The sequence below is a fragment of the Filicampus tigris genome, chromosome 3 (assembly GCF_054856515.1).
Source record: "Filicampus tigris isolate MCC_2025a chromosome 3, RoL_Ftig_1.0, whole genome shotgun sequence".
In the NCBI taxonomy this organism is placed as follows: domain Eukaryota; kingdom Metazoa; phylum Chordata; class Actinopteri; order Syngnathiformes; family Syngnathidae; genus Filicampus; species Filicampus tigris.
In genome coordinates, this window is record NC_141219.1 from 20,593,584 (window position 1) to 20,619,728 (window position 26,145).

Below are 26,145 nucleotides of genomic sequence, written 5' to 3' on the forward strand. Positions count from 1 at the left end.
CTCCATCCTCACATCACTTGTGAACAAGACCCCAAGATACTTGAAGTCCTCCACTTGGAGCAGGATCTCCTCCCCGACCTGGAAAGGGCACTCCACCCTTTCCTGACTGATGACCACAGTCCCAGATTTGATGTGCTGATTTTCATCCCAACCCATTCAAATTTACCTCTGAACTGCTCCAAGTGAGAGTTGGAGATCACAGTTTGATGAAATCAATAGAACCACATTGTTTAAAAAAAACAGAAATGCAATACTGAGGCCACCAAACTGGAACCCCTCTGCACCTCAGCTGTCCATAAAAGTTCTGAACAGAATTAGTGACAAAAAGCAGCATTGGAGGACTGCAACTCTCACTGGAAATGAATCCGACTCACCGGCAATGCGGACCAAACTCTGACACCAGTCATACAGGAACTATACAGCCCTTATCGGGGGGTTCAGAACCCGTACTCCGGGAGCACCAGAGCTGGGCATTTTACTACACATTGAGCATCCGTCATTCATCATCCGTCAGCAGCATGGGTACCCTTCATTGTGCGGCTTTTTTACCGGGGAAAAACAAATAGTATCCGTCTATAGGCCGGTATGCCTCTAATTTTAAACGGGTTTCCGTCAGCGATTCCGACTAAACTTTTCTTAGCGTTTCACAATGTTCAGAGTCCAGGTCAGCAGTGCTCCATCCCACTACAGTATACACATTCTTGATGCCGCATTACCTCCCCCTCCTGAAATGTCAGATGTTGTTGCAGAATTTCCTCGAAGCCATCCTGAAGTCGTGCGCCATGGTCTCTCCAAAATCCTTCCATGCCCGAGTTATTGCCTCAGCATTTTGTAATCCCTTACAAAATATATCATGGATGTTTTTCTTCCAACACACTGAACAATCGCTGTATTGTTGTGATATAAAGGTGTGCAGGTAGGCAAACGATAAAATATGCCATGCATCGTTACTGACACTGTTAATGTCGCAAGGCCACTGCTTTGTTCCCATTTCCCACCCTTCTGTCCTGTATGTCATGTTTGCTGACAGGCATGCTCCTTCTGATGATATCACAGTGAATAACTAATAAGACCACTGCTTTGATGGCTGTTTTTTGCATACAGTAGCCGGTGTTAATACTTTCATTACTGACACAGACAACTCAAGGAGACCACAGTAATGTGACAATGGATATGTTTTAGGACATCAGAGGAAAACAGCCAGGAAGAAAGTAATAATATGTGACTTGCTTCATTAAATCTCATCAATGTGAGACGAGCAAGCACAGATAATAGAGTGATAACAGACAATAGGCACTGAACTTTAGCCCGGTCTGTCTCACTCATTTGTCGTGATCAAACTTCACTGTAGACATATCAGATAGATATGTTATTGTCTCGGTCTGTTAACATAAAAATGTAGGCTAGAGCAATAATTTAGGAAATGGAATACAGGACGTTTGAGTGAAATAAAACAAAACAATGGGGACAAGGTAGCTGTTAGCACATCTACTTCACAGTTCTGATGATCGGTGGTTGTGGGTGGGTGGTTTTTCTGGGTTGGACCTGGACTGCAACTTTCCTGTGGTGAGTTTGTAAAAAAAAAATGCATGCTAGGTTGAAGACTCACATGTCCATAGATGTGAATAGTTGTTGTTGTGATTGGCTGGCAATCATTCCAGGGTGTACCCTACATCTCACCCAAAGTCAGTGGAATAGACTCAATGACACCTGTAACTCTAGTGAGGATGGCACTGTGAAGATGAATGGCTCGAAAATTAATTGAACTTTTGTTTACCATTGCATCAGCAATTCATTTTACAATAGCATGAAATAGAAAGCCTTTATTTTCATTGACATGACACAATTGGGGCACAACTCCTGTTTATAATAAACTACATTAATACATAAAATGGAAGTAAGACACACATAGAGTAGGAGTCAAGTCAAGGATGTTGAATGTGCAAAGTAAACAATTCCAAATTATACAGTGCCAATGGTAGTAAGGTAGTCTGTTGCACAAAGCAAAGTTTCTCTAGCGAAGTGAGTACAGTGAAGCAAGGGAGAGGACTACATGGGAAAGGAGATTCGAACCAATCCTTCTGTGTTACTCGCCAGCGGAAGAACTATGGAGGACCAAAACTGCCAAAATAAAAATATAAATAAAGTGAATGTGTGACCCTAATATAAAAACAAATATAACAAAAATATAACTGAACAAATAAAATACACTATACATACATTGATATTTAATTGCATTTATATATTTATTCCCGCATTTATTTTTTGAAATAATTTTAGATGCATTTTTACTTTTATTTTGTTTTATGTATATTTTTGGTGTTCTTATTTCCATATATATGTTATTTTATTTTGTCAATTTTATTTTTATATTCACTTTTATTTATTTATTTTGGGAAGTTTTGGTCCTGAAATGTAGAAGGAAATATTATTTAAATGAGGGGGCGGACTTAAGTGTGTTTTGGGTTGAACTCTTCGCCTATTGGTACATACAAATGACACAAGATCACCAGCGCTGGAAAAACCTGGTTCATCTGGTCGGCTCAACGGACCGGGACGGGATGCCCCAACCTTAGCTGGAGCCCTAATCAATAATCAATCAATACAAATAAATCCCAACACATGATTCTGTCGAAATATGCTCTCTGCTGTGTTCGCTTTTTCATTGTTGTTCATTTCCCATTAATGTTGATCCAGTGTTTACATAATACATTAAACCGTATGACAGAGGTACGAGCACTACAGTAGGTGCGCCATCACAACCTTTATCATCATCATAGAACAGTGTTAATAGTCTGAAGTCGGAACAGCCACTCATTCAAATAAAAACAAATGGGCTATCACTTATAGCACTTTTCTACCTTTGGTACTCAAAGCGCTTCATACTGTACCTCATGTAAAAGGCAAACCTGTTATATAGTTCATTTGATTCCTTTATATAAATCCATTGCACTAACGTCAATATTAATGATCTAGTTGTCAGACCCCTTGATCGAGGTGCTGTGGTTCTAAGGTATGCGCGGCTTGTGGCTACCTCGACGCTCCCGGGGACCTCGATGAGCGGAAGCGCGATTAGCGGGAATATGTCTCGGCAGCTTTTAGTTTACAAAATAAAGGTCAAAAATTCCCGTTTGGTCGTCTCTTTGATAGCAAAATATAGTTAAATATGAATGTATATTTAAAGGTGTATATGGTTTTAGGTTACAGCAATGAATAGGGTGAAGGAAGAGGAGAAATTAGCTTGTCTTTACTTTTAATGTAGGCCAAAGGGAGTCTGTCAAGTAACTTTGGCCTTTTAATTGTCTCTCTTTATTGTAGGCTGTAATGTTAGATTGTATATATTTTTATTATGCTCAGCAGAATTCAACAGGTCTGGAAAGGCTAATTGAAGATAATAAACAATATGAACCACATAAATGTCTGTAGGTATACACTTTTTCTTAGATGTTTGTGACCATTTGGACTGCCCCATTTCACGTTGGTGCCCTTGCAGTTCCTGTTCACTGCCAAAGACATGCATGTGAGACATGATTGATTAATGATACAATAATTGTTCAAACATTGCCTAAGAAAAACTATAATTTAGTATTGTTCACCCTCCTACCTCCAGTCATATTGTGGTCCTTGCTGCTTTGCTGCATCTGTACCTTAAAACATTAATTAACAAAAAAAACAACAACAATACATTTATTATACTATATATTACTTAATTTTCAAATATGTATAAAACGAGATTTTTGATTAGCGTAATGACATCTGTAAATATGATAATCAGACAATAGTATCATAAAATGTATAACATAAAATTGTTTTTATTCACTTTCTGTTGCATAGTTGCTGAAGACAAACAATAAATTTTTAATGCAAAGGAGATGATGTGGTTCTACAAAATAAAAATCAAATTTAAATATCTCTCATAATTTAGCAGAAAATCACAAAACAACACTCAGTATCAATGTCTATTTTTGGCCCGTTGTAAAAAAAGAAAAGAAAACCAGCATGGACAATACATATGCATTCTTTTAAATAACACGTATTTCCCTTTATTATTTAATAAAATATTTTGTGGGGTGCAATATCTTTCTGAAACAATGTTATACTGTTGTGTTTTAAAGAGATACAAATCTCACCTACTTCAATTTTTCTTTCAGTAAATAAGAAAACATATAGACTGGGTTGTACCATGGCAAACTTAAATTCTAAACGACATAATGAGTCCATCAGAGATTGCATTTAAACCTCTTTAAGCTCAAGATGAATTCTTGGTGTGATAAAAATTAGCCATTTGAAATAAAACTCTGACCAACAAAACTAATGTCATTCAGAAACAATAGAGATTAAATAACGTTTTTTTTTACTGATTATATCATGTATTTCTTACTCCATAAAATCTAGGTGCTGAGAAATAAAAATCAGCAACCACGAAATAAGCATCTGCGTTTTACGAACAGAAAATGAATATTTAGCAGCTAACGTGGCTGGCTATCCTACGTTTGCTAATATTATTTATAGTCTACTTTTCAGATACTCTTGTATAATAACATACCTTACGGGCTGTGACTTTTAAGTCGAAAAATAAATACACTACAGCTCTTACTGGCGCATTCGACAGCTTCCGTTCATCGAGCTTCCGTTCATCGAGGTCCCCCGTTATCGTCGAGGTAGCCACACGCTGCGCATACCCTTCTCGTCGTGCCAAAGCAACCGCGTGAACGCGCATGTCAGCCTGGCTCGCTGCAGCTCGAACCTCAGCTGCCTCTGCTTTGACGATTAATCGTGGGGATGGTGTTGACAGCGAGAGGCGACGGATGGCCGCTTTTACTCGCGTAAATGGATGACATGGTCATGTGAAATTACAATCTTACGGCTGGAAAACAAATCTCCCCTCCAACCACGACGTCTGAGGAGCAAGACGACGTTGCGAGGCCGTGGAAGACTCGTACGTTTACTGATGGAATCCCCAGTTGCTGCTAGATGGAGAAACCGACAGGGTGGACTCGTTCTAAATAATTAAAAACGGCATCTGCTGCTGCTAAAAAAAGAAGAAGAAGACGAAAGAAGGGAAAATAGGAACGAAACATGCATCTGCATCAGGTGCTGACGGGAGCGGTGAACCCGGGGGATTGCTGCTACTCGGTGGGGAGCGTGAGTGACGTTCCGTTCACGGTGAGTTTCTATTCGCATATTATTTGACTTCAGTTGATGCTAACTAGTGACCAGCTAAGTAAGTGGTTAGCTAGCTCGCCTTATAGCAGGACGGGGGCGAACTAGCTCGCTAAAGCTAAAGGCTAACCGGGCAGGACGCTAGCAAACTGCCGCACTGTAAGAATCCCAAACACTCGGGACTTCTCCTGCCTTCCTCGTGGTTAGTCTGCCCCGCATTGAAAAATATCCTCAATTAGTGACCTATCCACGCCAATATCGGCATCTGTCAATTACTGCTGTTATTTATGCACCGGATTTAACGCTGGTCACTCAATGACCTTTAGCAGCATGTTGTCACGTTACTGCAAGGGAATCCCTTTGCGCGTCCATTATCGTAACTGGCAAATGCTGTTCTGTATGGTGGTCCATATGTTACCGTGCTTGAAACGAGAAGGGGGTCTGTGTTGAGCGTGAGAGGCATTGTAGTATTTGGTTGCAGAAGTGGCTTAGCTCGCAACCATTTGGCGTTAAATCCTCCTCACGGATGATTAGCTCACTCTCATCCCAGCATCAGCCATGACGTAGACGACCTTATATGGACACACGTGCTGGAGGCTTCAGTGACTCTTGGAAATAATGCCAAATTTATGCGATGCTTATGAAACAGTATAAATGCACGTTTTGTTACATATAGGCAGGGTCCCCCATGCGAGGACTATGCAGCCCCCCCACCCCCCCAAAAAAAAAAAAAAAAAAAAAATTCAAAGCCCTTTACAATGAGCAAGTCTTCTTGTAGGGGAGCAGACTAGGGAGATTCCTGAATCTGTTGTCATTGGAGTGTCTTCAGGAGTTCCCATTTGGGTCATTTGTATGCACCAATGTCAGCTGTGTCTCGGACCAGCCTACTAGCCACCAGCCAGGGACAACTATTAACGGGCCTTATGTGATGGACTGACTAGTTGGCGCAGTGTCAAAAGCAGTGCTATTGTTTTATCATGAATGTGGAATCGTGTCAGACACCTCTCTGGGCTCCCTTCGCTCGGGGTTACCTGCCCTGTTGCAGAGATTTCACCATGATGTCACAAAATCATACCAGGTGGCAAAAGCCAGAGCTTTCTCTGATGGCACTACTTGTAATCGTACCCTTGTGCGCCATATAAATAAAATTATATTGTGTTGTATTGTATTGTATGTTATTTGACCAAGGCAGAGCAATTGTGAAAGCAAAATACATGGCATGAATGATGATTTGAGCCTCCCTCTGTACCGCTGTAGTTTAAATGTGTGAAGTGTCAGTCAAAAAGACTGTTGCGTGATGTAATTTGCTTCCAAGAGAGTAGACACGGCAGTAATAATTATATTTAAACAGGTCCGTTGATTTAAAAAATATATGTGGTGGAAATTCAGACATAGTTAACATGATCCTTGAGCGGCTGGCTTCTAATTTGACTTTCCTGTTGCCATAATTAATGGCACAGATGTGCTCTTTTGATTGGGTAATGATGGTGCGGGGGTTGTAGTCTTGTTTGTCTAAATAATTGTAAGACAATCCAACAAAACAGTTTATACATACGTGTGAGAAAATGCCTTCTACAAAGCCAGTGATCAAGGTTTGATCCCCTACGGCCCCTTTTAGTACTGCCGATTACACCTCAGGCAGTATTGCAATCTTCTCTGCACAACTATTTGCAACATTACCTCAGTTTATTCTCCTCATCCACCAGTTCTGCTGGTTTTATTAAAATTTCTTTGAAGGAAAAAAAAATGTAAACCTTTGGGACATGTCTGGCAGGACAAACCCTCGTATTATCTTACAACAATAAGATATACAACAGAAAATTAAGTACAAACGTCCTATAAAAGTTAAATACAACTAAACTGTACTTAACAAATGTACTGCACTGAGTTAAACAGACCAAAAAAAAGCTACTGTAACATTATACTGAGTTTGAGCATTTAATTCAGTGATTCTTTTGGACACCATTAGAGCGTTAGTTGTGCTAATCTGTTTACATGCAGAATATGAGTGCACTTCCGAATTCAACAGTATATGTATAAACTTTTACATGACCTGTGTGTAATAAATTTTCTTCATCTTCAAATCTGGCAGCTGTTCAGCATTTCTCTCCGCCTTATGCAGACAGGTCCAAGAGAACCGGTCAATATTGCATTTTGTCTAGCAAGACATGTATAGAATAGTTTTACAGTGGCTATTGTGATGGCAAATAATGTGAAATAGTCCACTCAATCCTTTCCAATTACTTTTCACGCTTACCTGAAATGAATCATTTTGAAATAAATCACGGTGAGAATAGTGTTAAGCATAATGGTTTTGTTCAGCTCATTTGTAAAGTAAATGCTAATGGTGATGATACTTTTTTTTTGTTTGATGATACGGAGACAGTAATTTATTTCGTCCCATGAGACATTGCCCTGCAAATCTCAAGGTTTTCATGGCAGAACTTTGTGAAACTGTCTTGATAGATACCTGATTTGATGTAGGCTTTGTTTAACGTAACGTACTCCATTGACATTTTGTGGTAAGAGTTAAATTGCAAAGATTTTAGTAAACATTTTAGCAGCTTTCTGTATAATGACTGCTTCAAAAGTGTTGTGAGTGTCCTATTAAAATTTAAAGCCGGTGGGTGCATTGGCTGCCAAATTTACTCTTTGTCTGTTTGCGAACATTTTCTTCCAGACATTGTCTACTTCTTGAAGTTTATTAAGGTATTTTAGTGAGGCCTGACTCCTTTCTTTTTGAACTGCAATATATACCGGATTTGTCCTCTTCTGCCTTCATATTAACCTCAGATGGAGGCTGTGAACGCATGCGAGCTTTGCTCCGAGGCTCATATTCGCACAACAACGAGTAGCTCTGAAGCAAAAATTGTGCACATTGCCTCCAGACCCAAGTTTCTACACTTGGTGCTTTCCCTTTCTGTCCGAGAGGACGTTTGAAGAACACTAGATGATCTGTCCAGTGTATTTTCACTCATACTGACCCCATGGGCTCTTGGGCCAGACCCCCGGAATACACATCCGACACATGCAAGCACATGAGCTGTTGACACAACACAGTTTCACACTAAAACAGATCAAATGTTATTTCACAAACCTACAATCATGACTGGAATAACTTGAAATTGATAAGCCACAAGGCTTCTAAGACTGTGGTCATGTGACGATCGTGGGATTTTCAATTGTGTCTGTGCAAAGAAAAGAACGCTTTACCTACTTCAAAACAAACAACAGGCTCAGTTATGTTCTGAGGTTGCTTTGCTAAACCTGGCACAGGGTGTATTGAACCTGTGGTTGGTGCAAAGAAATCGCTAGACTATCTTAACATTTTGGAGCAAAATGTGCTGCCCCATATCAGAAAGGACTCCCGGTACATGAAAAAAAGCTAAAACACAGTCACCCTTTAAAACCTGAGAAAGTTACAGAACTTTTCTTATGAATAATGGGCGAAAATATCTGTTGAGGCATGCTAATAGCTTTATTGAGATTGATTTTAGTGATCATTGTGGGATTGCCTGTCATTAACAAAGACGTACCAACAATTACTGGTATGTCAGCGTCTGTACACAACAACGCTGTTGGCAAACATGGAAATTTGCAAAGTTGTTTTTTTTTTTGTTGTTGTAGTTTGCGTGTAAAACCAGAAATGGTTGTCTGTCAAAACGAAGGACTTCAATGCATGTTCCTGTGCAAATACTTCATAATCAAAAACTCAGTGACTGATTGCAGCTATCAGTGGGTTTGTGCTGCTCAAAAGAAAGTGTCTTGCCTAACGCTTCTCCAGCAAAGCCGAGTTGTATTACTTTCATCACGTGTAAGGGGTATGCAAAAAAAAAAAGGGTTTTACACAAGACCCTGGGGGACATACAGTTGGTGTGCATGTGCATGCATAGTGTCTTTTTTTTTCTTTTTTCAAAATTGACATACTACCATATTCATCAGTCAGGGGGAGTCCAGTATTCTGAAGGAATTAGTGCATTTTTTTTGACTATTCACTTTGAATAATAATACTTTATCCCCAGAGTTAATAATTGTATACTGTAGAAGTCGACCTCGCTGGCAAAAGTAAATGTTGTAAATGTTTGGACAAAATTGCTATAGGTAGAACTGTCTGGTGTTTTTTGACTCTGACTGTCCACAGTAGTTCTTCATGTTGCTTGCAAAAGCCATGCTGCAGAGTATAAAAAGGCCTATACAACGTGACTATAATTTGGAGGGGGTCAAAGTACATTTCTGGGGTGTAGGCTAATTACTCAAGAGCTCTCGCTTAGCTGAAAATGTTTAATTTGGGCTAGAAAAAAAATATTGTCAGCTCAGGCTTTTGACTGCGGCAGCCAAGCTCGTGCAGGAAAGTGTTGGGAGCAGCTGCAGCAGCAGAACATGTCTGCATGATTGAGTTAAGCACTGGGAATTGGAGGCATTGGATGGAAGAAAGACAGAAGTGGTCTCTCATTCGCTTCCTCTTATCTAGTCTCATTGCCACAGTCAGTGCATGACAGCATTCACACGTTTCGTCTATAAAAAGCACACTTTGTTCTAAAAAAACAAAAAAAAACAACACAAAACAGCTGCATTCCTCCACTCTTAAGGTTTGGGTTTATTTAGAATTGCCATTAAAAGATGCTCTTCTCAAACAAGGATGTATGCAGATGTCATTACTACTATAAACTACTATAAACGCTACAATGACAGAGCTCTCCTTCAGGAAATGAGAACTGACTCTATTGTAAAATCACATTTGGGTTTCCCACAATTGAGCAAGGGTAAACATTTTAACTAGAAACCATAAATCACCCATATTGAGACATTCACTAAAGTATAATAATTCTTTCTGATTTCACACTCATGATTGCGTTACTCTGTTAACACTACTGCGCTTAAAAGAAAAAAACAAGTTATTAAGCTACATTCTTGGTGTAAACTGAAAAGACTGATAAGGTGGAATGTTGCATTGATCAGTTTAGCAGATCAAAACTACAACTCTTGTGTGCTGATTTGGATGAAATCATAAATCAGCATTACCCGCTCAAATATATTTATTTAGATTTGCCTAGTAAATATTTCAAGCTATTTAATCAATCTTCCTTTCCAAACATGTTATATAAATGCATGAATTGATTTTGTAACTCCAGTATCTGGTGCAGTATATTCCCACTAGTAGTGGAACTGTTTATTTCTAAGTCCAGAAGGTTGCAAATGTAGAAACCATAACCTTCCAAAAGTGTGTGTACTGTGTAAACATTGTAAGCCACCATTAGATTTGTTTGAGCAATGCTATAATAAAAAAAAAAAAAAATTACAAACCAAAATGTCAGTCAGTCATTACAGTGCAGAATTCTGCCAAGTGTTTGTTGGTTGGGGGTGTGGGGGATAATAACAGAAAAATGAAATATGAAAGATGACAAGACCAGTGATGGCATTGTGATTCTGCAGGGCGGACATTTCCATTATAATAATGTAAATGACATACAGTATAATGCTCCTTGCCACGGTGACTCAAGTGGCAAAAAATATATCCAGATCCTCACCAAAATGTAATAAGTTAATCCTCGGCCCATGCACAACCCCTCAGCAAAGGTTTGTTAATATCCGTTTTGTATTTTTTTTTTGGTTGTATCTCTATTTTTTTGCGCAAGCCATCTGATTATATCGGTCCTATTTCCTGTTATTTAAATTATAGTTCTATTCTGCTGTGCAAAAAGTTAATCAAAACAACTCCAATCGCAGTGCCCTAAGAGACATTTGCATGTCCCCCTGTATACTAGTGTATATATTTCAAATACTGTGATATTAGTGTGGTCACTGATGTAGCGGTACACTGGCCCGACTTGTGAGCAGGGCAGGCGGTGTGGGTTCAGTTCCCACTCAGTTTGTATGTGAGTGTAAATGGTTACAGTATTTGTCTCTACGGTATGTGCCCTGCAACTGACTGGCGACCAGCTCAGGGTGTGGTCCGCTTTCGCCCCCAAAGTTAGCTGGGGTAGGGTCCAGCGCTACACGACTCTGTACAAGATAAGCGGTATTGAAAATGGATGGATGGGCAGTTTTTGTAGTTTTGTAGTGCTTGTTCTCTCTTGTGCAGAGATGCTGATCATCCCAGCATACAGTCAGCTTTGCATTTGATACCAGAGATGATAAGTGGTCTATTTTTAAACTGCTGGCGCTGATGTTATAAATGTAACAAAACAACACTACTGTATTTGTCAATGAGATTTATAATGTGCTTCCAAATTGTGTATTTTAATTTTGTCATGGTCAACCATTCTACCATACATCAGTATTATGCTCTTATACCTAACAAACAGTCCCTGTTTGCACATCTTTTCCTCGGGCACCTTGTTTGTTATGCATGAGACTGTGGTGCGTGTAGATGATGAAAGAGAAACAGGACACACAAACCAAATGAACAAAGAGGCGATGAGAGACTCCAGTTCGTGATCGGTGTACTCATGTTTACTTGTCTGGCTCAGAGCCCCGCTAGGTGGAAATTACTTGCGCTCATAGAGAGTTAAAGGGAATCTCCATCGCATACACAGCAGCCTCAGACAGTGCGTGACGGTGACCGTGTTTTAATTCCAAGTCGTAATGTGCTGCAGCAAATGCAGCAAGGGACTAGTAACGCACAGGCTGCAGTTTTCTTTTACTTGCCTCTCGCATACAGTGTGCAAAGTGTCATCTTGTTTCAACCACCGGGGCCATAACCGCTACGATTAGTTTGTTTTTGAGTGGTGACTGTAAAGCGCCCCTATTGTGTGACTCAGTGGTTCCCAGCCTCTCCTCCTGTTCTCCTGAATAATGAAAGACACAAGCTGCCGCTCAGGCATTGCTGTTGCTCTGATACCAATTCACCTTGCAGGTCCGAATTTAAATGTGAACATCGATCTGATTATTTAGCATTCAGAATGAGCAAGGGTTGCTTGTCACCTAGTATACGCTATTGCTATGCTTTTCCCGTGTGTATTATCATCACAATATATTAGTATTAATAATGATACTTATGCAGTGGATTAGGACCGGGCCAGCAACCTAATATCAAAACGGCGCCTCTAATTGACGCCCATTGAAATGCATTGGGGAGAAAAATGTTTTTGAGCCCCCAATTATCTTTTCTTTTTTTTTTTTTTTTGGGAGGGGTCTATTGGCTGTTTTTGTACTCGGGCCAAATAAAGTATTGCTTTAGTGCCATCTGATGGAATCTTGGTGTTGTTCATAGGTTTAAATTCAATAATAGTTGTGTCCTGCTCTGTTGGTGGGACTTGAATGCACTTCACGCACAGTCAAAAGTGAAACTGAAAGTATGTTTCTGATTCTCTCCTAGTATAGCTACTTATAGCCCGTGTACCATTACAATTTGCCTATATGCCTCAACATTTATTTTTGTATGTAAATGCCAAATAGTGATAGAAGGATTAAATACTGTTTGTGGAAATGTGAATGTGCATACTGTATTTGTTTGCCTTTTCATTTTCAGGCCTATGGCTCAGGTTGTGATGTCGTGATCTTGTCCAGTGACTTCGAGTGTGTGCAGATAATCCCAGGAGCTCAGAATGGGAACATTCAGGTGGGCTGTGTGGAGTGCTCCCATCAGCTTGGCAGGGTAAGTGTTGACCTCACACCCAAATTAATTTCCTCTTGAAATGTCTTGTTTTTTTCCTCCCACATTATCTGCATTCATTGAGTTCAAAATCCAAAGTGCAGTTAAAGTTCTGTGCAATTCTAACTTTGTTGGCCACAGCTCTTAAAGTGTGGCCAGCTTTTAAAAGACAGCAGATGGGCAAGGACAGAGAACAAGTAAAAGGACTGAACGTTACTGTAGCTGTTCTTTTCTTATGACGATGATGATTTTTATCATTATCATTGTAATTACAGTATGCTCTGTTGACTGATTCATGAAAGGAGATTTCTCATCGTTTTAAACTCATTAAAATGCTATCAAGCAGAGTGTTTATTGTAATAATTTTTCAAAACATTCTCCAGTCTATTTAGCGAGGATTTTTTTTTTTTTTTTCTTCAAGCGTGACTTTTTGTAAAATGGTAATTTTTACTGTATTTCCTAATGGTTTTGAATGCTGCTTTTGTGTAGATTGCTGCCTCCTACGGAAACACAGTCTGCATCTTTGAACCTCTCTCTACAAACCCAAACAAACGCCACAAGGTAGGCATACAAACAGTTGTTTAATGAAAATGCTTGTTTACAAAAGATGTGATATGATGAAGTAGGTGAGGGAGCCAATAACATTGCATGGTGTGTGTGTGTGTGTGTTGCTCTCCTGTCACTAACAGCAGCTTAACTATCAGTGGCAAAAGACAGGGCAGTTCTTCCTTGATGCCATCACCTACAACCTGGCGTGGGACCCACAGGGTATGCCTATGCTTTATGTGTGATAAATCAAGCCGTTAATTTTTCTCTCCAAAAACGGACTAATTGAATCCTCTCCATACACCGCTTGTACTCCTTGCCCTGAAGAACATGTGCAATTGTGTATCATGTATTCCCCTGATACATGATGCTGCGTGCTCTTTAGTCATCAACTTGGCTGTGAAATGCGTCACCTAGTGCCATTGTTTCCTTAGGGAACCGTATCCTAGCAGCAACCGAGCAGCTCCAGCTGTGGGCTCCGCCGCTGGCAGACGCCCTAATCGAGGAGGAGGATGGCCAGGCGTCTGAGGACAAGCTCCATCCCGTTCTAAATGACTGGAACTGTGTCTGGCAGTGCAAGTGCGTCTTGTTTATGCCTCCTTTCTTCATCATGATTTGCAGGAAACCTCAAATCTAGTGAGAATCTTTAAAAATGAGAAAATACTTATGAGGTCTTGTTTTTTGATAAATAGCCAAACACATTTGTGAAATGCTTCCGAAATGTGCCGCAGTGAGTCATGTGATTTAACTTCAGTCAGTCAGTCAGTCATCCATCCTGTAATTGTCATCTTATGACAAACTTGCATATCAGTAAAACCACCACAAGAGGGAAGTGAACGTTTTTAAAGTGCAAAAAAACACACACACAATCGCAAATAGACAGCTTATTTGGTAGCCATGAGTGAGCTGTCTTTCCTTTGCATAAAGCTAATGTGACTATGCGTCCTACAGGACTGCTGCATCTGTGCATGTTGCCAAGTGGTCCCCTGATGGAGAGTACTTCGCAACAGTTGGGAAGGTGTGCTAACAATGTGACTTTGCAAAATAAGGACACAGTAATAAATAACGCAAAATGACATTTGTATCCCTATTTATCTGCATTTGCATGTATGTAGGATGACTGTTTACTCAAAGTGTGGTATCCCACCACGGGCTGGCGTTCGGCAGTGGTGGTCCAGGACCCCTCAGATAAAAAAAATCCTGCTGTTCACTTCTCTTTTGTTTACCTGGCCCATCCCCGCTCGGTCACTGGTATGTCCTGGAGGAAGACTAGCAAGTACATGCCAAAGTAAGAAATTAACACATATTTGCAAAATTAAGTACTGTAAGTCCTAATTGTTTCTTTCAAGTGCATCCTTCATGTGTCTTTTAGGGGTTCAGTGTGCAATGTTTTGCTGACATCTTGTGAGGATGGCGTGTGTAGGCTGTGGTCTGAGACCCTGCTTCCAGAAGACAGCTTGCTTGGGGGGCAAATATCTGAGAACACGCACACATTTAGCTCTAGCTTGCCAGGCTTGGCAGGCAATAAGGACAAGATTCAGCATGCCTTGGAGGTATTCAATATTGCATTGTTTGAAAGACCTGAACAGAAATAATTTATAGCAACAATGTATTTTTTTTCTTTGCTCTCTACATTGTAATCTTTTCTTATTTTGCATTTTTTGAACAGTCTATTCATCACCTGAAGCATCTGCGTCGGGGAAGGCGACGATCATCTGCTTTAGTAGCTCACAGTGAGCTGCTCCCCTCTCAGCTTGGCACACAAGATGCCCACACTCACCGCCACATTGCTCATCATGCCAACGCATTGTGTCACTTCCACATTTCAGCCAGTATTAATCCCAACACAGGTAGCCTTTTCTCCGAAGCCGCTGTCTTTACCCTTAGATCCATTTGAAGTCTGTTAGTTACAGCATACGCTGTTCTTATCTGTATTGATTTACTCTGTCTCAATGATCGATCCGTCCATGCTTCCTCTTTATCCCTTGTTTTCACTTGCAGACATCCCCACAATGCTGGCAGACTCTGCACTCTTCAACACGGATGATGGCACCGGGGCAGGAGGATTTGTGGTTCACTGGCTCAATAATAAAGACCTAAGCTTCACCTGCTCGATGGATCTTTTTATGCTACAGCTCCGCAAGTTCTCTGAGCAGCAGCTAGACCATACAACAGAAGAGCCCCTGGACCCTGAAGGATCCCCTTTGAAGTTTGACTTTGGTATGACCACAATGCAATGGACATCCCTTAGTGGCACACATTCAGTGCATGTTTAGCGCAAGCACTTGATTTAACACATGTTCTTTGGACTTCTAGACCTGGACGAGATGTCTGACAAAGCCTCATCCGAACTTGGAGAGGAGGGTGAGCCAGGGGAACAAGGAAGCACAAAGGCATCCTCGCCAGGATCCAGCTCCAGCTTGCCTTTGCCCTCAATGCTGCTAGAGAGGAGGATGGAGATTCTAATCACAGAGTGGAATAAGAGTCCTGACATGCTGTTCACCATCCACCCAACTGATGGCTCTTTCCTTGTTTGGCATGTCAAGTACTTGGATGAATATAACCAAGGCATCTTCAGACAGGTTCAGGTAAGTACAGCTTTGATTATATGAAAACATTGCAGTTTCTGTCTTGCTTGTAATGTCACACAGGTGCAATTGTTAAGTATTTTCCCTAAATATTAGCTTGGCTGCTTTTAATCAGTGATTACTGTGCCACATGCTCATTCAGCCATGCAGTGCACTCACTGGTGATTACAGTGTTGGGGGATTTGCCTCTCGGGAAGCTAAATAAGGCAAACTAAATATTGCAGTCATTTCTCAGTATCAGTTCAGATCTCTCTGACAGTGTACATTGAAATTCAATATGATTATCTTTGTAAAGGCAGACCGTTTTATACAGCTCTCATTAACGATCAGCAAATAAATACAGTGTAAGGTCATGGCTGATAAGCAATTATTATTCTGTACATTAAACAATAAAATTAGTTTGAATTATTGTGTTTTTCTTTCCTTCCAAATGTGCCTACAGGTGTCCTTTTCCTCCCGTATCCCAGTGGCATTTCCTACAGGTGATGCCAACTCGCTGAGTAAAAACATCCTGATGTATGCCTGTACTTTGACCGAAAGGGAGAGTTTCAGGGCAGGCGAGCAGGGAAGGATGGTTCAACATGTCGCTCACTCTGCCTCAGCCTCGGCTGGCCTTGGTTTGCCTGCCTTAGCCTCTTCTTCTACTCCCAATCCTGTCACCAGTCCTGCTGTCATGATGGTCTCCAAGCATGTTGATGGATCTCTTAACCAGGTGTGTGTGTTTATTGGGGGCGGGCTCTGTGAACCAGTATTTTTGTAGGCTAGCAGAAGCATAAAAAAACGGCATTGTTTCCAGTGGGCTGTGACATTCGCCGAGCGCTCTGCCTTCTCCAACGTATTGACCGTGTCCCACAAATTTCGCTATTGCGGCCACCGCTTCCATCTGAATGACCAAGCCTGTCATACAGTGCTGCCACTGCTGCTTACGTCCTCACACCATAATGCACTGCTTACACCTCCCTCGGCTCCTGGCAGCATGGATGGAGAACAACCTCCCACCTTTCCCCTTCCAAAGGGACTTCCAAGGTGAGGAGCAAAGAAAAGACATAATGCACTTAGCATCACAAGAAGCAGAAGAGGTAAGGACAATAAAAGTATGACTCTTTTTGTTTATCAGGAAGCAGCTTCGCAATGCAGCAACAAGGACCTTCCATGACCCCAATGCCATTTACAGTGAACTCATCTTGTGGAGAGTGGATCACATTGGACCCCTTTCATGCACCGGAGGGGTCTCTGAACTAGCTCGCATCAACTCTCTGCACACCTCTGCTTTCAGCAATGTTGCTTGGCTACCTTCACTTGTTCCCAGCTCTGTACTTGGTAAACATAATAAAAATGTTTGCAATATTTCAAGAATATGTCAGTGTTAAAAAAAAAAAAAGACAGTAACATTTCGTTCAGTTCTGAGAAGCAGTCATGCATTTGATATTTATGAGTGCATAATATCAAGCATTCAGACCATCAAAGTACCTTCAATGCTATGCACTATTCAGCTACAATATGTAAAGAAAAAAAAAACATTGTCTCCATATATTCTACAGCCTTACGTTTTAATTTACTATCCAACTGTGTTTTGTTTCCTTTAGGAACGTACTGTAATAGTGCCAGTGCCTGCTTTGTGGCATCAGATGGTAAGAACCTTCGTCTGTATCAAGCTGTGGTCGATGCCAGAAAGCTACTAGATGAACTGTCAGATCCGGAAACATCTGTAAGTGGACTAACACACATACATAAAACCGCCCCCCCAACCCCCCATTTTGGAAAACCATTTACACCAAAGCATAGTAAATAATAAATATATTATGCTTAAACATCTTTGCATTTCTGTATACTTACAATCATTTTGTGTTACGGTTCAGAAATTAGTGGGGGAAGTGTTCAACATTGTCAGTCAGCAGTCCACCGCCAGACCTGGCTGTATCATAGAGCTAGATGTCATTACAAACCAGGTGAGTCATTGCGCTTGCTCTATATTTAATATCACCTTCCGCAGGAAAAAAAAAAATCCAGAGCTTGACATGCTAAAATTGTGAACATATAATTGTGTTTTCTATTTCCATGTACAATACAGTGTGGTGCCAACACCCAACTCCTGCATGTCTTCCAAGAGGACTTCATTCTAGGTTACAAACCTCAAAAGGAACTCGATACACACACAACTGCTTTTCCATCTGGCGAAGGTGCACTATACCATCCGATAAATGCTGCATATCAATACTTTCTGCAAATTTGCAAACCAGAGTAAACCTGATTAGAAGATTACATTCATTATTTTTTTCTGAAACCAGATTACCACCCTCCCCCTTTTTCGGAGAAGTTTTTCCTGGTGGTGATAGAAAAGGATCTCAACAGGAACTCTGTGCTACAAATGTGGCACCTGCACCTCCAGTCTGTCCAGGCCTGTGTCGGTAAGATATTTATTTTAATGAAAGCATTATTTTTAGTTTTATTTTATAGTATTCGTTTGAATAATTGTTTATCAGTTGCGGTGTGCTGCACCAACTGTCATATGTAAAATAGAGGTGTAAGCCGGCATTAATGTTAATGTATCTTTGTGTCCAGATGATCTGAACCAAGATACTAGCTTCCAGAGCCAGCTGATAGTTCCCAATCAAGTTGTGAACCCCGATTCATCTCCAGAGACCTCCCCTATCAGGCCTCTTCCCCGCTCAGCCTCCACGGTCAACTTGCAGTCAGCCAGCAAACTCATCCTTAGTTCCAAACTGGTGTACAGCAAGCGACTAGACCTGCCCCATGGGGTAGAGGTTACCAGAGCCACACCGTCTGCTGGTCAGCCTGAGCATTGTCCTCACTTTTGTTATTCACAAATTGAAAGAATTGGACTGCAAATCTATGTTTGGCTATTAATTAGTTAATTCATTAATATACTGTAAATGAGTTGCAAATGATTTACGTACTACATAGAAAAGAGTGTCTGGCACCACATGTAACTGATTATTTACATTTTTCTCATCTTTCCCTCTTCTTCTTTTAGGTCATCTCAGTTCTTCCTCCATCTACCCTGTGTGCCTGGCACCTTATCTGATTGTGACTACCTGCTCTGACTCTCGGGTGCGGTTCTGGCGTTGTGCCGTAGAGGGTGATCATGGAGATAGCGACGGTGACCAGGACAAGCGGATGTACCGCTGGGAGCCGTGGGCTCTAATGAACGAGGAGGAAGACAACAACAGCGCTGTGTTTGTGTCGGGGCGGCCTGTTGCCGTGTCATGCTCCTACATTGGTAGGCTGGCTGTGGCTTTTAAACGGCCACGTCAAGGACAGGTAAGGTATTTGAGCGTTCCATTGCTCCAAGATTATATTATACATGTTCAAATCAATTGTTGCCTGTAGATGCAATTCCCCAATGGTGTAAAGTTTTTTTTTTTTTTTTATGTGAATTATTCAGCAAACCCTATGTGCAAGCTACTTACTTAGTACATATCATAGCTGTCGGACAGGATCTTCACATCACCTAAATCATTACTTTTCAGAAAATCACAAATTAATACCATATTGCTTTAGTTATCAAGCACTCTGTTGTCCTTGTTGGTATTATACCTTATATTGCAGGTCATTACATACAGGTACTGTTGTGCACCAATATCAACACAACCAAACAACCACCAAAACAATCATGTTCAATTGCTAATTTAATGAACTCAAAAAAGAAAAATAATTTATTTATTACACCTCTCATTTACAGTGGTGGCGACGTCAGTTATCATTCCGTCATTATTTCAGGCCGTCCCAGGTGGTGCCAGTCCCTCCGTCGTCAGCGACAGCCAATCGGCGTCAAGAACATGCTTACGATGTCACACACCGGCGCAGCACAGACACACAGCCAAATATAGATAAAACAACAACAACAAGACACATGCGCATAGTGGAATAAAAACAATATTTGACAATGTCATTGCGTTCTTTGTTATGCTTGAAATAATGATGGAATGATGACTGACGGACTGATGTGCCCGTCACTGCTCATTGATTGAAATAGTACAGACGCATTGCTGCCACCAGCCGTGCACATCTAAGTCTGCACTCACACCCCTTTTTAGACAAGAAAGCCAAAGGCAAACAACTGTGGTTACATCGTCTTCCCAAACATTTTTCAAAAAGGTCTGCAAGGCATGAATGGTGCAATAAATAAAACCATTTGCTGACTGAGGCGGAAATGAATCCGCACACAAACATACCTTTGTGAGTGATCAGCTCCTTCTCCACTGAAGCCTTTCAGCTGTCCATTTTTAACACATTTAAATACAGTATTACTTTTGACATTTCTGCGGTATTTTGTATAATATATTTTTTAACATATGTAATTTTCCCCTCTAGATTTCTGGAAAAGAGTTCTCCATGCATGTGTCTATCTATGAGTGTGAATCAACTGGTGGTTCAGAGTGGGTTTTGGAGCAAACCCTCCACTTGGAAGAATTTAACAGACCCTCATCAACCTTGGACCCGAGAGTCAGCGTGGACTCCAACCTCTTTGTTTACAGCAGGTCAGGAGGGTGTTACCTATTTCAGTACGCTGCTGTACTGCTACCAGCTGTCTAAAATTTAAAAGGGAATTTCTCTCTGTACCAGATCGGACCTGTACATGACCCGAGACCACAGCTCACCCAACATCAAGCATTACGTCCACCTGGATTGGTTGTCAAAAGAAGATGGTTCTCACATCCTTACAGTGGGGGTTGGATCCAACATTCTTATGTATGGTCGAATCTCTGGCATGGTCAATGAGCAGACAAGCAGCAAAGAGGGTGTGGCTGTTATCACCCTTCCTCTAGGGGGCAGTATCAAACAGGGGATCCGCTCTCGCTGGATCCTACTAAGGGCCGTGGACCTTCTGTCCTCTGTTGATGGCACTCCTTCTCTGCCAGTCTCGCTGTCTTGGGTGAGAGATGGCATCTTGGTGGTTGGCATGGATTGTGAGATGCACGTATATGCCCAGTGGCACCAGGACAAGAAGCCTGGTGAAGGAGATGAAGGCAACCTGTCATCTGCTGACATTGCTGGAGGTCAAACCACAGCTTCTTCCTCAGTCTTTGAAGGGAGAGCCAGGTCCAAGAGTGTGTTTGAAGGAAGCGCCGCAGTGGATGAAGCCCTACGTGCCCCAGCAGGACTTGAAGAGGGTGGACTTTTTGAGGCAGCTCACTCCTTGTCCCCGACTCTACCCCAGTATCATCCCACCCAGCTGCTTGAGCTAATGGATTTGGGAAAGGTTCGCCGTGCCAAGGTGAGTCTTCCTCATCCCTAGTACAGTGGTTCTCAAACATTTTATACCAAGTACCGCATAAAAAAATAATTTTTACATTAACACTGTGCTTCAATATAGGAAAGTAAAAAAATAAAATAAAAATACTTTTACTTATTCACTGCCAGACATTTTCAGACCTTCTTTTACCCTAACGTTTGAATTTTTTGTAAAATAATATAAATTGGTTCCTAGGATTGAATGTCTGGACTGTGAAAAGACATATAAATACTAAAATAATGTATTGCTCATGTAACTTACTTGTACCCATCCATCCATTATCTATACCGCTTATCCTCACAAGGGTTGTGGGCGTGCTGGAGCCTATCCCAGCTGTCTTCGGGCAGTAGGCGGGGGACACCCTGAATTTGTTGCCAGCCAATCGCAGGGCACACAGAGACAAACATCCAGACTCACAATCACACCTAGGGGCAAATTAGAGTGTCCAATGAACTTACCATGTATGTTTTTGGGATGTGGGAGGAAACCGGAGTACCCGGAGAAAACCCACACGGGCACGGGGAGAACATGCAAACTCCACATAGGGAGGCCGGGATCGAACCCACGATCTCTGAACTGTGAGGCGGACGTGCTAACCAGTCGACCATAAATGAATTGTACTTAAAGTTAAATACAGCTGAACTATACTCAACAATTACTGGATTAAACGAAGTCTAAGGGGAAACGAAACACAAACATTGATTTGCAATGATATGTTATATGTCCCCTAGTAGTCTAAACACAATATTCTGGTGTATTGCGTTTGTGGAAGAGGAATTAAGAAGATCGATCCACATGAGAACATTTTTTAATTTAGTTTCCTTGCAAAGCTTGAACACATAATTCAGTGATTTTAGCATAGCAGTAGAGCAGGGGTGGGCAATTGCAGTCCTCGAGGGCCGGTATCCTGCAGGTTTTCTATGTCTCCCTGCTGCAATACACTTGATTCAAATGATGTGTCTATATTTATTCATCTTTCTGTCAGGCCATTCTTGCTCATTTGGTGAAGTGTATTGCTGGAGAGGTCGCTGTAGTAAGAGATGTGGAAGCAGGTGAGGGTGGAGCCAGGAGACATCTGTCTCGAACCATCAGTGTGACTGGCAGCACAGCAAAAGACACCATCGTGGCCGGTCGTGACGGAGGCCGGGATTATACCGAAATCAACTCCATTCCCCCGCTGCCTCTTTACGCGCTCATGTTGGCAGATGAAGATACTTCCTTCAAGGGGGCAGAAGAAACTGTCAAAGGACCCAAAGTCGCCAATGGTGAGGCAGGGCACATGTCTGCCGAGGACCAATATGCTGACCTCTTCCAGGTGTGTACGCGTTGTAGTAGAATGCATTTTGTCATTGAAGATTGAGGCTGATTTGTATTATACTCTTCACTGTGTTAACAGGTGCCAACAGTCACCACAGATGACTTTGTGAACTTTGCCACTGACAAACCAGAGAAGAAGTCTCGAGTTATTAACCTCTCACAATACGGTCCTGCCTATTTTGGACCAGAGCATGCACAGGTATTAAGAAGCAGAACTAACTCAATGGAAATGGAAAAAATGTGCTTGTCAATGAAGGTTATGTGTTACCTACTTTTTTAATATAACTTGTAGAATTTGAGGGGAATTTAAATGCTTTAATGGTGAATGAAATCATCAGAGTTGCTTATTAGAAATAGTCTAATTACATGGTGACCACATTAAGCAGCTTCATGAATCATCCTTCACCCACACATGCTGTGCCTTGTTGTCTGTCTAGGTGTTGTCCAGTCACCTTATGCATTCCAGCCTCCCTGGACTAACCCGACTTGAGCAAATGTTCTTGGTGGCCCTGGCTGACACAGTCGCAACCACGAGTGCTGAGGTCACAAGCTCCACTGACCAACAATACACCGGTCAGTAATGGTGTCAATGTGCTGCCATTTTTATTGTATGCCATAAACGATACAAGTGCAACATATAATTTTGGGTTGTGTAATGTTTAACTGGTGCAATGATTTATATTTAGATAAGGCTGTGTAGACCACATTTTATTCAAGCACTGTGCAGTATTATCCAAATGTCCTTGAAAATTAATCGCACCAAAATTTAAAAGGTCTGTATCATGCTATTTTAAGATTTCCACAGTCAACTATAGACATATATATAATTATATATTACCTTTGGCACAATGGTGATCTAATTTCCTATAAAATATGAGTTATGTTGATGGCTACCTCAGAAGTAAGACGGCTGGTTCATTCAAACCCCGCCTCTCTCCATGTGGCTGCCGCGCCTCTTCATGACATTGTCTTAAAGCCGGCTGCTGTGCGCACTGCCCACGAAACTGTAAATAGTAATAAAGATATATTGCGGAGCCTTACGTCTTCGATATAATACATGTCATCATTTAGCGAGTGGTTTGATTTACTAACAGCGCTGGCTTCTCCAGCAGGTTTGATTTTGGTAATTGTTGCCAAGGAAGCCGGCGCCTCAGCCGAGTTGACCGCTCATAAAATAGATGGAAAATGGCAGTGTATTTATAGTCTGCAGGGAGTACGTGGGTGGCTCCTCACTTTGTAACGTAGAAAAAGTGAGGACAAAGTCATTACAATTACGATCAGATTACGATTATGATTGCAAATTACGATTATTTTTTTCCAGCCGATCCGGTGCTCATATTTCTGAGTAGTTATATTGTCATTTGTCAGAAACATTCACCATTGGTAAGACATCATACAGTCCTTGGGTTGATTGTTTAAAGTTTATGAATATTATGCTTAGTATGATTTTTCTTGATTGTTTGTTTCTGAATGTAGGTAATCTTCAACCATCATATATTTGTGTTTAAATAACGTTGTTTCTGCTGTTGAAACTGTATGTCAACAGACTGCACTTTTCCTTATCTTTTTGTCTTTTTTTTCTGTAATTTATAATCCTGTTTATTTAGTCTTTTGGGGAGAAGACATTAGCAGGTTGTTCCAGCACAGAGACGGTAAGAAGGTTCAGGGACAAGAGGAACAGAGTGGCAGGAATGCATGAACTGTAGTGATACTAAAGGACAGTTTTTTTTAATGGTTTAAAGGGGAGATTCCCTGATCCTATGAATAACAATGGCACTAGTTGACAGCTACCTGGTGTGTTTGTAGGAGGCGAGGCTCTGGATGAGTGTGGACTGAGGTACCTACTGGCTATGCGTCTTCATACTTGCCTGCTCACCTCTCTGCCCCCACTTTACCGCATGCAGCTTCTTCACCAAGGTAAAACACTTGGCTTTTGACACTGCTGTTTTATTTAATACGGTGACCTCTCCAGCTCATTTCATCCTGACAGTTTCTTTCTTGCCACCATCACTCATCTTCTTGCTGCATCTGTCCTTGTTAGGTCTGTCAACATGCCATTTTGCCTGGGCCTTTCATTCTGAGGCAGAGGAGGAGCTGCTGAATATGATTCCGGCCATGCAACGAGGTGACCCCCAGTGGTCTGAGCTCCGAGCTGTTGGTGTTGGTTGGTGGATACGCAACATTAACACCTTGCGGAAAATGGTGGAGAAGGTACCATGAGATCTGAATTCTAAGGAACATGGTACTAATGGGAAAATGTGGCATTAAAAGCCCTTATGATTTGTTGTTATTGATGTTATTGTTTGTTGTTCAATATTTTCTTGTAGGTTATATGAGTAACGGCAGTGATATAGCCTGCGTGATTGTAGACTTTGAACCAATAGAACCAGTTGAACGTGATATATGGTTAAGATATATGTTTGTAGACAATGCCAATGTCGGCGTCTTTGTAACACATTACCACTCAATTTTTTTAAATTAAAAACAGTGCATCTCTTGCACTGACAGTTTATTTTTACCTCTTCGATTGAAACAGTTAAGATTAATAAATTTGGGTCTGTGTGAGAGTCACATGTCTAAGCTCTCAACTTCTTTTGGAATTATGTTTCTGTCTGCTACATGGGCTGATATATTAATTAATTTGTAGGTGTTGAATTTCTGGGAAAACTTCAGGTTTTCAAGGGTAATTCCAAACACGACCTTAGGTTTTGGGGAGCTGTTGAGCCAGGCGCTTTAGGCCTTAATGGGTTAAGAGAGTGCTGCTAAAGGACAATTACAGTTACATTTTACTGTTTCACAAAACGTAAGGTGAGGTGACAGACTGACTCCTACAGAGGGAGTATTATTGGATTTATACTTTTAAGAGCCACAGTTTCCAGGTCTCAGTGGCAAGCTGGATTTTCTCCTTTCTTTAAGGTCTCTTTTGTTAGAGCATATTGTAAATAATTGTGTATATTAATTGCCAATTGTAATTTACTTTTAGTAGTTGTTTTTGGAGTGTTTCTGATTGGATGTTTTGCACCAGCTGACTGCATGTGTCCAGCCATGTGGCCTACTTGTATAAAAGCAGTACCTTGACTGTCTACTCGAGCTTGGCCTGACGAAGGCCTACCAAGGCTGAAACGTGTAGGCATTTTTTCAACTGGCCATGTTAAAATAAAGGCCTTTTAATTCAGTATCACTTTGGGTGCCTCAGTTTCCTCAGTTTTTATTTTAAGTCCTGCGCTGAGCCCTCGACTGAAGAGCACCGAAAATATATTTTTCTGAGAAAACTCAACACATCCAAGAAGCACTCCTGTATGCTTTGATAGCTTGAACACACTTTCATGTCTAATGTGCTTGGACTTGAAATATGCACAGTGTAGCTGTGTACCAAAATAATCTTCCTAAAACATTATACAATTAAATGAAAACCGAAATGAATTGCATTTTGAACAGGCAATATGTTCAGTCTGTCAGTTCATTGTAAAGTTTCATTTTAAGTAGTGAATATCTTTCTGTGTTATCAGTTGGGCAAAGCTGCATTCCAGAGGCACAATGATCCCTTAGATGCTGCTCTCTTTTACCTGGCCATGAAGAAAAAGGCTGTCCTGTGGGGGCTCTTCAGGTGTGACTTTTTTTTATTCCCAAAAAGTGCATCTATATTGGTGAATTTTCAGGGTTTTTTTTGTTTGTTATTC

General features: G+C 41.1%; 1 protein-coding gene and 1 long non-coding RNA gene across 6 annotated transcripts in view; one reads left to right on the forward strand and one right to left on the reverse strand.

Moving 5' to 3' along the window:
* Positions 1-1,256: 1,256 nt before the first annotated feature.
* LOC147150219 (uncharacterized) lies at positions 1,257-4,680 on the reverse strand. The gene is made up of 3 exons (XR_015086077.1): positions 4,547-4,680; positions 3,605-3,647; positions 1,257-3,503 (listed from the first exon to the last, which is right to left on the reverse strand). It is a non-coding gene; the product is annotated as an uncharacterized LOC147150219 (long non-coding RNA).
* dmxl2 (Dmx-like 2) overlaps positions 4,630-26,145 on the forward strand; it is a 40,526-nt gene continuing 19,010 nt past the window's right edge. For 4 of the 5 annotated variants that reach the window (XM_086025185.1, XM_086025181.1, XM_086025183.1 and 1 more), the window contains exons 1-28: positions 4,630-5,166; positions 12,635-12,760; positions 13,247-13,318; positions 13,447-13,525; positions 13,738-13,882; positions 14,255-14,321; positions 14,419-14,591; positions 14,676-14,856; positions 14,973-15,153; positions 15,305-15,523; positions 15,620-15,891; positions 16,334-16,603; positions 16,688-16,917; positions 17,009-17,211; positions 17,478-17,599; positions 17,751-17,840; positions 17,963-18,071; positions 18,180-18,299; positions 18,454-18,681; positions 18,887-19,173; positions 20,227-20,393; positions 20,479-21,130; positions 22,134-22,463; positions 22,545-22,664; positions 22,903-23,038; positions 24,272-24,382; positions 24,507-24,676; positions 25,975-26,072. In XM_086025185.1, coding sequence (XP_085881311.1) covers positions 5,080-5,166; positions 12,635-12,760; positions 13,247-13,318; positions 13,447-13,525; positions 13,738-13,882; positions 14,255-14,321; positions 14,419-14,591; positions 14,676-14,856; positions 14,973-15,153; positions 15,305-15,523; positions 15,620-15,891; positions 16,334-16,603; positions 16,688-16,917; positions 17,009-17,211; positions 17,478-17,599; positions 17,751-17,840; positions 17,963-18,071; positions 18,180-18,299; positions 18,454-18,681; positions 18,887-19,173; positions 20,227-20,393; positions 20,479-21,130; positions 22,134-22,463; positions 22,545-22,664; positions 22,903-23,038; positions 24,272-24,382; positions 24,507-24,676; positions 25,975-26,072 — 5,045 coding nt within the window. In that variant the 5' untranslated portion in view covers positions 4,630-5,079. The remainder of the gene's footprint in view (positions 5,167-12,634; positions 12,761-13,246; positions 13,319-13,446; positions 13,526-13,737; positions 13,883-14,254; positions 14,322-14,418; positions 14,592-14,675; positions 14,857-14,972; positions 15,154-15,304; positions 15,524-15,619; positions 15,892-16,333; positions 16,604-16,687; positions 16,918-17,008; positions 17,212-17,477; positions 17,600-17,750; positions 17,841-17,962; positions 18,072-18,179; positions 18,300-18,453; positions 18,682-18,886; positions 19,174-20,226; positions 20,394-20,478; positions 21,131-22,133; positions 22,464-22,544; positions 22,665-22,902; positions 23,039-24,271; positions 24,383-24,506; positions 24,677-25,974; positions 26,073-26,145) is intronic. The other variant, XM_086025182.1, reaches the window with a different exon arrangement.